The sequence below is a fragment of the Parasteatoda tepidariorum genome, chromosome 8 (assembly GCF_982258835.1).
Source record: "Parasteatoda tepidariorum strain Cologne lab strain chromosome 8, Ptep-v5.0, whole genome shotgun sequence".
NCBI lineage: Eukaryota > Metazoa > Arthropoda > Arachnida > Araneae > Theridiidae > Parasteatoda > Parasteatoda tepidariorum.
Genome location: NC_141762.1, coordinates 884,769 through 900,454, shown reverse-complemented (window position 1 = coordinate 900,454; position 15,686 = coordinate 884,769). Strand labels below are relative to the sequence as shown.

Sequence of the window (15,686 nt, the reverse complement as noted above, 5' to 3'; positions counted from 1 at the left end):
GAAGGAAATAATTTTAGCATTCTCGAAATTGAATTTATCCTGATTCTAACAATGTGCATAACAATGATTATTTATTTAATATATATAGATAGTCATCTGAAAGTGGATCATGAAGGCCTTATTTGATTTACCAAATGCATAGTCACAATCTATAATTAAGCCACTTCCATTTGAAAGACTTTGGATTATAAAAATCAGTTTGTTTTTACATACAGACAATTAATACTTCAAAAATTATTTCAAATTTCATAAATACGCATGCATGTTACAAGTTAAATGAATTACCATGTTTGCTTATTATTTCATCTACTTTAATTAATATTTGTCATTTTGTTAAACCAAAAGCTACAATTAAACACAAGGGAATGTTCTTATTTGAGTAGCAGGCATTTGAAATTGATAACTTGATATGCTTGAGCATTTGCTGAATTCTTTGTATAATTTTATGATAGAGCAAATAATAAAAAATAATCCTCAAAAGATATATTTTTTAGCCCATAATTTATTTTTTTATACCAATATAATTCCAATGCATTGGAAACTCACCACACCCATATAAAGTCTTTTAATACCAGACACCAAAAATGATTTTATATATATTTGATATTATATACAGATATTATCAGATTCCTAACACCAGATATTATTTTAAAAGCTAACTATATAAAATACAAGATAAAACAAGCATAGAGAACCAATGAATGTAAAAAAAAAATTATGAAAAAAATAAAAAGTAAAAATTACTTTGCTCATAACATATGGAAGATCTCTACGAGATATTTTTGTCAAAGTTCTATTCTTTGATGCCAAAATTTCCAATTCATTTTTACTCATGCCTAAAAATACATTTTAAAAAAATACATGGTTACATCTAGTGAAAACATTTTTAGCACATAGTATTAGAAATCATTAATATACTTCTAAAATTCATGTTTACCTATATGAATTATGCCATCTATAATTCCAATTGTAGCTGGAATAGCTTTGTTGTTTCTAACAACTTCCTCCATTTTTGAAGCAGTACTATTTAAAATTAAGAAAACAGAAAATAACTGAAAGGTATTAAAAAATATTTAAAGCTAAAGGGAAAAATTAACAGTCACCCCTGTCGCAGAATTTTTACGGGCTTTCAGTGACCAACTTCCCTGGAACTAATATTTTTCTTTAAAATATTTTTAATTGTAACAATTTCTAGTTTAAAATAACAGAAACGTGTTTACAGAAAAAAGTATAGAATGCATAAAAAAGTTTAAATGCAAAAGTAAAATTTTTTTTAATTCTAATATTATATGCGATTCTCTCACATTTTATAGGCAGAAAAATGCACTAATTATTTTCTCTTTCGAATTTTGTAAATCAATACACAAATTAAAATTCGTAAATAAATTAAACGATAGTAAATTAAAAATCGTAATTTGGTAGCAACTGCCAAAATAAAGATCACGAATCACGCGAATAGGACTCTTTTAAAAAAAAGATTCTCAAATAAGTGTATGTAAAATATGGAGTTCTTTAAAGGAAAAAAAAATGAAAGAAAGAACATATTTTTTAGAGTGAACTATCTTTTAAACTTTCACGATTTCAGAATTTTTTGTTTTAGATTATTATTTTGGAATTCTAGCTGAAGCCAGTCATTACAGATTATTATTTTTTTTTTTTTTTAATCTCAAATGCGAATAGAAAAATCATGATTATTTCTTACCTTGATGAGCAAAAAAACAAACTTTTTTAAAGAAATTATGCAGAAACGAAAACCTAAACTTTCCCCTTCCCAAATGAAAAATCCTTCTGCAAAACTTCTGTAATGTTCTGCGACAATGTCGTTGTGTCGCTGCAATTCTGCCACGGGGGCAGTCACCATCAGCCACACGACAACTAAATGCAAAAAAAGATTATAAAAAAAAAATTTGTTATTCACTACTTTTCCCCACGAGAATAAACTTCATGTGCTTCAAATCATGTACTTTCAACTTCTTTTATTACTTACCACTTGGGAAAGCTGCAATTATTTCCGGTACTTAGATTTTATACTGGTTTAAAATTTTAAGGGACTGGTTATCAAACATAACATCTGAGTTAAAATTTCTTTACTGATTAAAAATTCCTTTGTTACTCACTATCCAATCCTTTGCCCAAAACTACATTACATATCCTCTAAAAAATGTGCTTCCAACTTCTTGTATTACTTATTGAATGAGATAATTTATTACAAATTTCCGAGAACATAGGTTTATTTATACTGATTCAAAATTTGCTTGTTAATCACCATCCAATCCTTTGTCCTTCTACCACAGGGTATTAAAGTTTAATTCACAATTTTTTATTAATTGAGAAAAAATTTTATTTTGCTTTATATAAAAGTTTGAATTGCAGTTTTTCATTAGTTTACAAGAATTTAAATTTTGCACTAGTAAATTTATTTTGCTTCATTTAAATATTTGTTTTTTTTTTAATGATATGGACATGTGAATGGGCGAGTAAAAATATGTATAGACTAGTGAAATCTTTAAATACGAGGAAACTTTAGTTTGAATTTGGAATTCCGAAACTACTTTTTTTAAGTTAAAGAGGGACTAAAATTTTCAGATAAGAAAATAAATATACCTTAAGTTATCAGGAAAAGGCAAACCATGAGTGATGACTGTACTTTCAAGAGCAACTATAGGAGCTGATTGTGACAAACCATCTCGAACCTCAGAAGAAAACTTAACAAACTCTAAATGACAATTAAGAAAATTATTTTCATTTGTCATAGGTAAAAATGAAAGAAAGACGGAACAATAATAAAAAAACATAGGTAAACATACAGAAAGAATAATAAAATAATTTAAACAATAAACTTAAATGACACAAAAAATTTATTAATTAAAGCTGTGGCTAAAATAATTTATTTAATATTCGTCTTATATCTGTACATAAAAAGGTTTTTACCATATACATTTTTTAATATTTTAAGGGTGAAAAATGTTTAATTGTTCATAAATTTGATAGAAGACTTCCGTATCAGCGCCTGCTCCAAAAAAAAGCACCAAATTTTGGAGCCAAACAAGCAGTGGCATATGAGAAACTAATAAAAACCATCACAATATGGGACCAACTTGAATTGTATAAACTGTAGACATTCCTCTTCAGTATTTAGGACAACATTGTATTAAAGCCTGGGAATTGCGTGAAGTTCCTGTAAGGTGTTTGCTGAATTTTGTTTCAGCTATAGGGCTTTCTAGCTAATCATGATTTAGGGTTTAGATACAATAGACTTCTGGTCAAGGGCGCCGGCAGCGGGGTGCAAGAGGGTGCACTTGCGCCCCCCTGGCTTTTTCTTTAAACAATTAAAGAGATACAGAAAAACAATTTTGTTATAAAAAATTTTTATTCAAAAACAAATAATTAAGTAATTATGGAAGCATAACAATTAAAAAATTATTTCATCAAACAAGAATTGTAATCTTCATGTTTGATATCCAAATCTGTTCATAACTTTTTCAATGAATTCTGAGTCATCTTTGATTCTTTTCTTATACACACTGAACATGCACAAACTTGGCAGATATCTAAACTATATTTTTAAATTTTATTTAATAAAATAGAAATAATATTATATTTTTGATTAGTTATTTAGCTTAACAAAGATATATAACAAAAACTGACTTCTCACAACTGTAAAACTTCATCAAAACAATAAATCAAAGTCAATAGCTATGCCAGCGCCCTCAATACAGTTTCTCGTGGTAAAATTTGCAAGTACAAAAATTTCGTACTTTTTTTAAATATCTTGTTAACTGTGAAGAAATGTATGTTGAAAAAAATTAACAGATGAAAGTACAAAACAAAATGTAATAACAGAATATTTTTAAAAAAAATTTTTTTTTTGGGTGGTGGGTTAGTTTGTTAGAGGGTTGCACCCCCTTTTATATTATTCTGCCGGCGCCCTTGCCTCTGGTACATGTGCCCTGCTCTTGGAGCTGCCCAACCTATAAGTATACCTTTACTTACTTACCTCCCTAGTATACTTTTATACAATTTTTATTTCTTAATTTTTATAAATAATTGGGAGTTGTAGTTCAAGTGAACAGGTATCCTTATAAAAATATCACAAATTCACTTTTGGTACAGATCATCAAGGTTACACAGATTCCAAGAATATAAATTTCACACATCAGAATAAACAGATGATGATAAATTTAATATTAATTTACCTATTATTTATAGTTAAAAAACAAAACTATCAATTTTAAAAGTTAAAAAAATATTACCTTTTGTCCATACATGTAACTTCTTTTTGTTACACTGTGAAAATCTAGAGAGATTATTCCAAAGCTTCAGCTGATTATACATATTCGTTGCAGACCTGTGAAATTAATCATACAATTAATACATCAAAGAAGTGTTTTTTGAACATTTGTAGATTAAAACAGTTGCAGAAGTTGAAAATTTATTTACACATATTTATATTTGTGTTCTTCTAAACTTTTCTTTGAGAAAATATATAAATGCAGGGTTGCCACAGAAAAAAAATGGATGAAATAGTTGCTTTTAGTAGCCTAAAGCATGAAAATAGTCGCCAAAAGCTATGAAAATAGTTGCCTAAATAAGAACAAAAATTCATCAAAAATATGACTAAAATTTTGTTAATGACTTAATTGTCATATACCATGATCCATTTAGTCAAGTTGGTGGCAAATATGATAAATTTCATATAAGCGTTAATGTTCTAGCACAATTTTACCATTAATCAATAATTTATCGCTGAAATATATATATACACATATATATTGTGAAAAGTGATTACTCAAATTTGAAATTCACGCATCGCAATATCTTATTAAAAAATTTTCTCTTTTTTTTTTTTAAATCATGCGGTATTTCGAAGCAATAACCATTGAAAAGGTGACCGAGAAGCCCAATAGACTTACAAAGGAATCTGCAGATTGAACAAATTAAAAAGTGAAGACTCAAATTTGCAATTCAAAATTTTTTAAGAAAAAAAAGTTCCGTGTGTTCAAAAGCTATCGTGGGTAGCAGATTTTAAACCCAATTTATGCTAAAAAAAAATCATCGCTAGGAGTACGGAAAAGTCTCCCAATAATCTCCTCTTCCTGAAAATAGTTGCTTTTTTAGCCTTTTCAGGCAAAAAAAGTTGCCATAGTTGCCTCATGCCGAAAATAGTTGCATTTTAGTCGCCTGTGGCAACCCTGTAAATGAAATAGAACATTTACAAAAATTTAGTATTTAAGAGACAGAATTCTTTCCTTATCTAAAAAAGGGCAAAGTGCTTCCTCACAGAAAAGGAACTTTTCAATTTTGAAAGGACACTCACTTACCACCGTTAAATTTATCAATGTGTGCAATATTTTATTATAACTGAATTCGATCCTAAATTACCCCCTTTAACCATTTGATATGCATATTTCACAAAGTAATTCTGACTCATTTTCAAAGTAACAAAAAAATTTGAAGACTTTTTTGAAGATTTGTGTGAATGGAACCTAACATGTCTCCTGAAAATCGTGAAGTAGTGACTACACTTCGAAAGTAGTTTGTATTCACTACATTTATAAAAAATAGTTGTAGTTAACTACATTTGCAGTAGGTAGTTGCAGATGAAATTACTATACTAAAATTACTATAATAATAATTACTATTTTGCAAGAAATATTTGTAAAAATTGGTTAAGAGAAAAATAAATTTCTAACTAACTTTGATAAACTCTTAGCTAACTTACCAGAAAAAACTTTTTTGCCACTCTTTAAAAATTATTTTTTATTTAAATAAACTAAAAACACTTTTAGCTATATAAAGTATTTACTTGTTACAGTATAAATTGCATAATCAGAGCCCACGCTAAGCATTCGTGCCAAATGCAATATTGTAATTTGGCTAATAAAATTGTGTTCTGACAAAGGTATTGGCGAATTATTTTTTTTTCACTGGAAAGAAAAATATATATTTAACTCAATCCTGAAAATGAATTTTTCTAAACAAATCAGTACTATTTTCTATTCGATTACAGTAATTTTCGGAACATGCAGAGCACAACCAATTAGAGTTGTGTCCAAATAACATAAACATGAAACAAAATAATTTGCTATGATAAAAAAAATTAACGACAAAAAATTTGTAAGATTTGCATTTGATAGATTAGAGAATTTCAAAATGAAATAGAAAAAAAACGTGTTAAATTTGCTTTATTATAAGTTAATTCAACTCCAAAAGTATTAAAAAATAAATAAAAACCTATTCTTAGCATTATTTTTAAAAGTCGTTAAAAATACACTATGATAAAAATACCTAGTTTGAAAATTGATAAAGAATCAAATCATATATTATCAACTTTTCCCAATACAAGATAAGTGAAACTAATTTTTATAAAAATACAGTAAGAAATTTATTTACTACTTGTTATAAATAAAGAAAACTTAAAATCAGTACTTTAATTAAATATTCACTATTAAAATATTCTTAACACAAGAACAGACCGAAACAACCGCGCAGTTTGTTTATTTTTCTTTACGATAAGATATTGTTGCCAAATTTTTGTAATTAACTTTTGATCTAAAACAATTAAAAATAAATATAGCAGAGAAGCATAAGATTTCCTTGAAAAACATTAAATTATATACTTTTTTCTGTAAAATAAATTAATTCAGACATTTTTGCCTATTTAAAGAAATGTTTTTCTTCGGACTCAAGAAATCAACTCCACTCATCTCAGAACTTTCTTCCGGAATTTTGGCAACAATTCCCAATTTTACTAAAATTTCGGTGTACACGTTTCTCGTCCATTTGGATGTTAGATTATTATTAATATTTGTGTTTAATAACTAATTGGTAAGTATTTGAAATTTTATTTTGTTATTCTAATTTTATAAAGTAGAACCATTGTGTACTTAATTAAAAAACGTTCCAGAAAATGGTAACAAACGTAAGCTATGTTCATAAACCGATAAGGCTTAATGTGTGAGCATTGGTATTCAAAGTTTTTTTTTATGAAAATAAATGCGCTATTATTGATTAAATTAATTTTCTATGTGTATTAATCATTCCTTAAAAGTAATGTGAAATTAGCAGCTCAATAGTAATAAGATCTCAACATCGACGTTTCGCAGAGAAATGAGTTAATCCAAAATTTTAACACTGGTGTATATTTTTATGTTATATGCATAAAATCTATTGGTGTGCATAAAATTTAGGGTAAACATTAAAAAATTCGGTATGAACGCTTTTAGTTGTGATAGATTCTCGAAATTGAAATTAATAAACAAACATGTGTTTTTTTAATATTAATTAACTAGAGGTGGCTTTTTGTGGAAATTCTACAAAATTATAAACTAGTAATTTCTCTGCTACTGACAAGTATCTATCGGTTTGTTTCAGTATTTTTCCCCCCTCATGTTTGGTCATTGCCTGAAGATGTATCTTTGTCAATATTATTTGTTTTTTTATATATATATATATACATAATATATATTTCTTGAGTTACTGAGAATAGCAAAGCCAGTAGGTTATACTACCAGACAATGAACTAAGCTAAATAATTTGTTTTTGAGAAGTCTATTTTTATCTGAAATTAACAATATGTACCTAGTACCCATATCTGTCAAATATTTTCATCCCTTGAAATTGATATGTTTTAATATTCTTATAAGTTGACTGGCTATTGTGTATTCCTCTTCCCCTGATTATATAGCACAATTAGTCATTAGAATATACAAAATGTCAGCCCGTGTCCTGATTTTAAATCGTTAAAATATTTTCTGTTTGAAGGCTACATAGTATACACAATATAACTACTTTGTCTTAGTTGTTTATTCAGTCAACCAGCTTCAAATCAATGTGTACCTAAAGTGAAAGTTATTGGTGTCCAATATTAGCCATATTGTGATGTTCACCAGTTCAAATTTTGCAGATAATTTTTCTTATTTATTGTAATATTTTGGGGGACATTTCCTTAATGTGATCTATCGCACCAGGGTGATTCCACAGTATTGTGCATGTTGCGGACATGACATTTACAAAGTTTAATTACTCATAATTAAATAAAAAATTGAGCTAGGTAACTGGTATCTCTCTCATAAAATTCAGGAGACATGTCATCTATTAACCCAATGCATATTTAAAAATAAAAATGAATTTAAACAGCTTCAAAATAAAAATTTGAAGCGTTGCGGACATGACGCAGAAAAAGATGGTTTTTAGAATGTTTTTCTACATCCACCAAAATCTCTGAATTTTATGAAATAAATTACAACTTTTTTTTAGGTAAGATTTTAATGTATATTTATATAAAAGAAATTACAAGAATTTTGAAGACATAAAATTAATTTAATTGCAAATTACCAAATTAAAAACAATATGTATGTTGCGGACATGACGTTGCAGACATGACAGAAAGTTTCTCATTATAAATAACCTGTCATACATCATTGGAATATTATATATTTCTTTTGTTAAATAAAATATTGAGTAAATCAGGATTGTTAAATAATTTTTCTTTTAATATTTTAAATTTTTGAACTTCATAAAAAAATTTTTATTATAAAATTAATTATTCTAAATTACTTTAGTTTAGAATTTTGTTAAAAGATGTGTAAAGAATCACATTACAATTTATTTATTATATTATTTATCTTTAAGGCTAGTTCTGAATTGTATGAAAAAAACCGTGCAGAATGATCAGGTGAAGGATCGCATGGCAAAGGGCATAAGTATAAGTCGATTGAAATTGTTTCAAATTGCGGTTTTTCCAAATAATTAAACTTGCTTATAGCTACGGGTTTGAAGTGGTGTTTAAGTGTAATATTTTTCTTGCTTGTAGAAATTATTTCGCCTGGCCACCAATAGTTATCAAACAATACGGCTATCCACTGGCCTTCTTCTAAAACTGTAACTGGTGTTAAAGCTTGTTGTTGTGAAGCTACGGCAAGATTTGAAGGCAGTTTAGTAAATATTTCAGCTAGGTGCATAATTTAGGGACTAGAGAAAGGAGAATTTAAAGAAAATTCAACTAAATTAAGTATTATAGGTGAGATGAAGTGCAATAATCTCGTACTTGAGATCGATTTGCAGAGACTATAACATTCTTTCAACATTGATGCCTCTTGATCGACAGTGTCTTTGCTTACATACATAATTTTTATATTCCCATCTGAAATTTTACAAGTCACTTCAAAAAACGATTTTGCGTCAACGACAACTTCTCTGCCTTGCAATACAGCTCTCCAAACTACATTTTTGATAGTGCCACTTATTCCATCAACAGCACCTTTCCCATGAGCTGTTTCGAAGAATGACCAGTCCGCATCAATGTTGAAATCTTCTTTGTGACAAGTCAAATTTGCAAACATAAATCGATTTTTGAATTGACTGGCAGCTCCAGCAAACCAATAATGTACTTTTTTTTGTTCCATTAGATGAGATAAATTTTTTTATTAAAAACTTGCAAGCTATCTTTATTGTGTGAATGGTCATCAGAGATAATGGCATAGGACTGTGGTTTTAAGAATTATTTCTACCATCCTTGAAGTATGTAACCAGGGGTCTGTCCAGGCCGAATTTACTACCGTTTAGCGGTACCTTCACAAATTCAACTTTAGGAAAAACGGTAGTTTCACAAATTCAATTTTAGGAAAAACGGTCGTTTCACAAAATACTTTCTATTAAAATTTTACTTTTGTATCCCTTAAGAAACGATAAATCCATATTTTAGTGTTGATTTTTTAATATAATTTTTAATTTTTCACAAATTATGTCTAAATTTTCACAAAATAGGTACCTCTCAGAAAAACCTAGACAGACCCCTGGTAACACAAGTGTATACTGTGACATGGTCTGACGACCAGTGTGCACTCTTGATTTCTCGATAGTGTTTTACCGTATAGTTCTCAGTAAAGTCAATATGCATTATGATTTCATTCTCTGAAAGATTTTCTTTTAAATGACGAAATTCAAAATATTGTTTGTAAACATCATAGATGTGTCTTGCAAATGATTGCAGCTGATATCCTATTTCTTCTTCTGCGCTACCTAAATCAGTAATGATTTCTTTTTTAACTGTGAAACCTTGTTCATTTTGTTGCCACTGATGAAATTTGAGGATGTTGTCTAAATTTTTTTCGCATATTTTTTCATCTAAATATTTTTCGACACTCCAATCTTGACAGGACCTGTCTATGCAGTCGATATGTTCATCATCAAAATTAAACACACTTTCTTTTGCAATTGTTTCCGAATTTTTCAGAAGATCAGGACGGAGAGCTCCGATTCCTGAAAGAATCATAGAAATGTTTTCGTGATATATATACATACGGACTTCTTGGTCTTTCTTTCCTGGAGGAAGAACATACTTAGGACGAAGCTCATGAAATTAAGTTTTCCCAATATTTAAATCAGAATTTTCTTTCAAAAATAAATCATACGCTTCTCGAATGCTCAACACTAAATAACGCTTTTGATGTATTTCTCTTCCTTTAGGTGTCTTTATGGATATCACTTCCTTTTTTCCTGGGCACATACGGCTGTCATCTCTAACAAAAAATTTTTTTACTTTCATTTCAGTTTCCGCTGGTAATTTATCACTCGAATATTAGTTTTTCGAATATTAGTCAATTCTGTCTTCATCTTTCAATTTTGGTCTTCTCAATCTGGACCTTTCTGCACTTGTAATGGCATTAGAAATTTTATAGTTTTACCAATTTAGTTTAGAATTCTATAATCTATTTCAAGTTTCATGAATTTTAATTAATTATATAATAATCAAATAAATCAGCTAGTAAAAATTAAATCCTTTGAAAACTTTAATTTAAAAATTTAATAGAAAAATTTAATTTAATAGAAAACATCTGCATAAACAAGTGCTAAAACTAAATAATTTTGAAAATAATGTTCTATTTTAAACTATGTTCTATTCTAATTAATATTCTATTAACTGCTTTGTTGCCATTATTATTCCTAACATAATTTAGAGCAAATAAAAATGTTGCCGTAATTCAAATGTTTAAATTTAAGAAATATATATTTTTTTATAAATGTAGGATTTAGACATGTTTTAAACAAAGTAATTGGTCAGTGTAATTGGTGATTAAGAAAATAAATAGCAACAAAGCAAATTTTATAAGTTTCATAGTTTGTGATAGGAATTTCAAGCTTAAATGCTAAATAAAAGTAAGCAAAATTATATTTTGCAACTTGTCATGTCTGCAACGTTGCGGACATGACCAATTTGAAAATTCTTTAAAAAATATTAAATAAAAAAAATTACAATTTTTTAAAAATCACAATAATGCAGCACTGCAAATAGTCGAAAGAAATCCAATTTTTAAGAAAATAAAACTTTTAACTACTTTGTTTTAATAAAACTTTTCAAAAAAATCATTAAAAAGCAAAATTGTTCTATTATAAGTACCCTATATTTAAATACTGAAATTAAAAATAACGTTTTTACAGTCATTCATTATGCAAATCCAATATATCTGTTAAAATATCATGTTTAATTACAAATATTAAATGCTGCAACTGTAATTTTATTTTTTTCCTCTCTGTCATGTCCGCAACTTTTTGACCCAATTTTTTCACATTTTATGCAATTTAAAGAATTTGCATCATTATTTAAAAAAAACTAATTTAATATTCATAAAATTCATTTAATGACCCTTAATTTGATATGTGGTTTATTAAATTTATTGGAAAAAAATTTTAAGCATACCAGGCTACAAATAGTGTGGAATCACCCACCAACTACAATCGCCAAGTTGCCAAATAGATTTACTTGCAATTTTTTGGGAAAAAAAATCTTTGTTTTTTTTTAGGAGCATTTTTTTAAGTGCTTTTTTTAGAACAACGTTTTCAGCATTAAAGCATTATTTTAAGAATTAAAAGGTTATTTTTTTCCCTGTTTTAGTTTGTTTAAAGAATAGAAAGGTTTTAATGCGAAATAATTGATGTTTTTATTCAATAAATTTTTTCACAGGGGGTGGTCTGTGACTTCTTTAAAAATTTTAAAAGGGGTCCATTATACCAAAAAGGTTAAGAAACACTGCTCTAAAAGAATAGCATTTATTTGACTGGCTTTCCGCAGTTTATTTTGTCCTATAAGTGACAAATGATTGCTCAGTAATTTGTCTGCGGAAGAAACTGTTTTGGAACTTCTTTCTTGTTTTTTAAATTTTTCAGTCTTAGAATTTAAATCATTGATTTTTGTGTTTATTTGTATTCTTAGTTTATTTAGTATTCTTATTTGTATTCTTAGTTTATTAGTTATCTAGTATTTTTGTGTTTATTGTTGTATTCTTGGATTTTTGTGTTTATAATATCTAGATAATTCTATTAGTTCAGATTAATTTGTATCTGACTGATATTTTTTTTTTAATTAGGTTAAATGCAGTATTTATTATCCTTTTAAGTTCTTATAAATATGACATTAATCTTACTATTGCTTAAAATTAATTTTCATTACAGTATATAATACAAAGCAGTTTGAAATTACTAGAAAGATTTTAATTTGAGTATTCATAGAACTAATTGAAATTTTTTATTTATTAATTTTTTTTATAATTTTTGCCTTTGTGTTACATGATAGTTTTTGAATTATTGTGTGTCAAAAAAGGCAGAGAGTAATGGATATTATGCCTATATTAATGTAATTAAATAATTTTGTTACTTTGTGTAATATCCAACATGTCTTTAATATTTAAAATTATTTGTCTTTTTGTTGCATAATAGATAGGCTTATTTCCTAGTTTTTTTCTGTAATTTTTGCTATATCATTTTCTGTTTATACTTAAATACTGGGATTCTTAAAAGAGTTTCAATTTTTACATTTGCTTAGATCATCTGATTTTATTTTGTTTTTTTAAATCATTGATATATATCAATTATTTTTCAATATAAATTATAAATATTGTATAGTTATAGTCATGTCATTATGTCTGATTTTAATTTTATTGAATTTTTTATGTAGTTATAATTTCCTTTCATTGTTTATAAAATTTCTTTTTAATAAGCATATTGCAATTACCTATTAAGTTTAATGCATTTAGAAGCCAGTGCTGTTAAAACTTAATATATAGTTTGCCTATAATTTATATTATAGAGACATCTGCCTATAGTAATTTTAAATAACTGTCTAAATTAAATTATTCTTTACTCAATGCCTTATTAAAATTAGGTGATTCTCTTTACATATTCAGGATGTTTAGTTTGAGCAAAGATCTATTATCAGATTTATTTTTTTAACATGATTTTTGCCAACCTTGATATCTTCCATTATAGTTTTGAAATCCTTAAAGTTATGTGTATTGAGTAAATTTCTGAATGTTACAGAAAATTATTTCACTTCTGAATAGCTAATTTTTTGCCTTTGTGTTACATGATGTTCTTGTGAATATTTGTGTGTCAAAAAAGGCAGAAATGAATGTATGGCATGCATAATATTTACAATACTTGTGTTCTGTAAATTGCTGTGAATTCCAACATTAGCTTTTTCATAGAGTTTCTTACTCAGCTGATAGTTTGTTTTTTGTTTATTTATTGGTAAAAGTAAAGATAATCATGGAGGGAAAAGAAAAAGAAATGTCTTAAGTGAGCAAAGATGTTAAAGCTGCAGTAGAAAACTGCATAAATTAAAACTTATTTACATGAATCTCCCAAGTGTTCAACTCCACAGTTTCATTATAATTTCTCGCTTATTCCATTATTTGTTTGTAGCACAGAAATTTGGAGAATTTTTCATTGCCTCTATCTTGTTTCGTCTTAGTATTTTTAGGTTAATAGCATTTTGTTTTACTGAAGTCTTTACTGAGAAATTTTGATATTTTTTAACTTAAAAATGATTGCTGGAATGTAAGGATGTATTGCCTTTGTGTTACCTGATATTCTAGTGGATGTTTGTGTGTCAAAAAAGGCAAAGATGAATGGATATTACTATAACTTGCTTTGCATGTGTTTTGCAAATTGCTGTAATTTCAGACAATAAAAGTATTCTATGACATAAACTTTTCTCGGACCTTGTTTTAAACTAAAGAAATGATTGTTGGCTTGTAAGGATGTATTGCCTTTGTGTTACCTGATATTCTAGTGGATGTTTGTGTGTCAAAAAAGGCATAGATAAATAGATATTGCCATAATTTGCTTTGCTTGTGTTTTGCAAATTGCTGCGATTTCAAACAGTAAGTTAAATATGTAAACTTTCATCAAACTTTATTTCTTTTATCAACTGCCTACTTATGCCAGAAATCGATTAGGTAATCTTCATGTGTGGACATTTTTAAAACTCATAAGTACAATTAATGGATTTAAGATGTCTTGCCTGGTATTCTTGTGTATATTTGTGTTAAAGCACGGATAAATGGAAATTACATATTTGTTAAGCTTGTGCTGTTTATTCCGATAATAAGTGTTCCATGGCTTAGTTATTATCAAAGTCCTTGTTATTTAAAAATTCTAAATGTATGCTTGTGTTCCATAATTTGTGCTTTTTTTTATATTAATTTTCAATCTATCTTCTTTTGCAGGTAGATCTATAAAATAGAAAATGGATAAGGTCGTGGAGCAGAACGAGAGGGCCTTTCAAAAACAGCCCACAGTCTTTTTGAACAAGAAAGTCGGTCTGGGCAAACTGAAATTGAAAAAGCTGAGATACACCAAAAATGTGGGTCTAGGCTTCAAGACTCCCCGAGAAGCACAGGAAGGTAACTACATTGACAAGAAATGCCCATTCACAGGCAACGTGAGCATCCGTGGACGTATCCTACGAGGAACTGTCATCAAGATGAAAATGAACAGGACCATCGTCATCCGAAGAGATTACCTTCACTACATTAGAAAATACAACAGATTCGAGAAACGGCACAAAAATATGTCTGTTCACTTGTCACCCTGTTTCAGGGATGTTGTCATTGGAGATGTTGTCACTGTCGGTGAAAATCGACCTTTAAGTAAAACTGTTAGATTTAATGTATTAAAAGTGACAAAAGGTGCTGCCACAAAAAAATCCTTCGCTAAGTTTTAAAGACTTAGTGTATAAAATAAAGTTTTAAAAAAGCATTCACAGAGTTCATATTAGTTTCTTCCTTGCCACTGTTTGTTTTTTTTATTATTATTACACAGGTCTCTTAAGTTTTCCTGCTATTCCTAGTTTTTGTATGTTCTGAACATTTCATTTAAAAAGCAAATTTTTAATTATGGTTTAGGTGTGTCAAAATGTTTGGACTTTTGATTTGGTATATTTTTATTTGTAATGCTAATAGATAGCACAAAATTCGTTCAAAGTAGGGGTGCACAACCTATGGCCTGAGGGCCACAACGTTTCTTTTAATTTGGTTTTTGTTTAAACATTATAAATTTTCTTTTATTAAATATTTAATTCAAATTTTTATTACTTAATAAACTGTAGTTTTTAGCACTTTCAGTCCATAAGCTTCATTTTGGTTAGTAGTTTATATCCCCTTTCCGCAAATATTTATGTTACATGTTTTAAAAAATTTATCAGTTTTTTTTTTTTTTAGTTTTAATTAATTTCAAGTAATTAAAAGTATTTAGTTTTCTGAAAATATGTTAAGTTTACTGATAAAAATAATTGGTGCTTAGAACACAAATTTTTAGATAAAAATTATCATGTTTGCCGCTAACATGGCTAAATATGAGGGGCCCCTTTGTTAATCTATGTGCAGTGCAAGTGGCCCTTCCCTCAA

At 27.8% G+C, this 15,686-nt stretch overlaps 2 protein-coding genes across 2 annotated transcripts in view; one reads left to right on the top strand and one right to left on the bottom strand.

Moving 5' to 3' along the window:
• Window positions 1–6,511, bottom strand: part of LOC107440814 (uncharacterized) — a 688,492-nt gene extending 681,981 nt beyond the window's left edge. The window contains exons 1-5 of the mRNA XM_016053866.5: window positions 6,477–6,511; window positions 4,254–4,348; window positions 2,605–2,716; window positions 938–1,023; window positions 745–836 (exon numbers count right to left, since the gene is read on the bottom strand). Coding sequence (XP_015909352.3) covers window positions 745–836; window positions 938–1,023; window positions 2,605–2,716; window positions 4,254–4,335 — 372 coding nt within the window. The 5' untranslated portion in view covers window positions 4,336–4,348; window positions 6,477–6,511. The remainder of the gene's footprint in view (window positions 1–744; window positions 837–937; window positions 1,024–2,604; window positions 2,717–4,253; window positions 4,349–6,476) is intronic.
• A 243-nt stretch (window positions 6,512–6,754) lies between these two features.
• Window positions 6,755–15,039, top strand: RpS11 (ribosomal protein S11). The gene is made up of 2 exons (XM_016053873.4): window positions 6,755–6,828; window positions 14,508–15,039. Exon 2 carries the CDS (start codon window positions 14,528–14,530, stop codon window positions 15,002–15,004), a length of 477 nt encoding a protein of 158 aa, XP_015909359.1. The 5' UTR covers window positions 6,755–6,828; window positions 14,508–14,527; the 3' UTR covers window positions 15,005–15,039.
• Window positions 15,040–15,686: the final 647 nt, after the last annotated feature.

What these genes read in the sequence shown, in the direction of transcription:
- RpS11 (XM_016053873.4), top strand. Translation starts at nt 14,528, where the DNA reads ATGGATAAGGTCGTGGAGCAGAACGAGAGGGCCTTTCAAAAACAGCCC.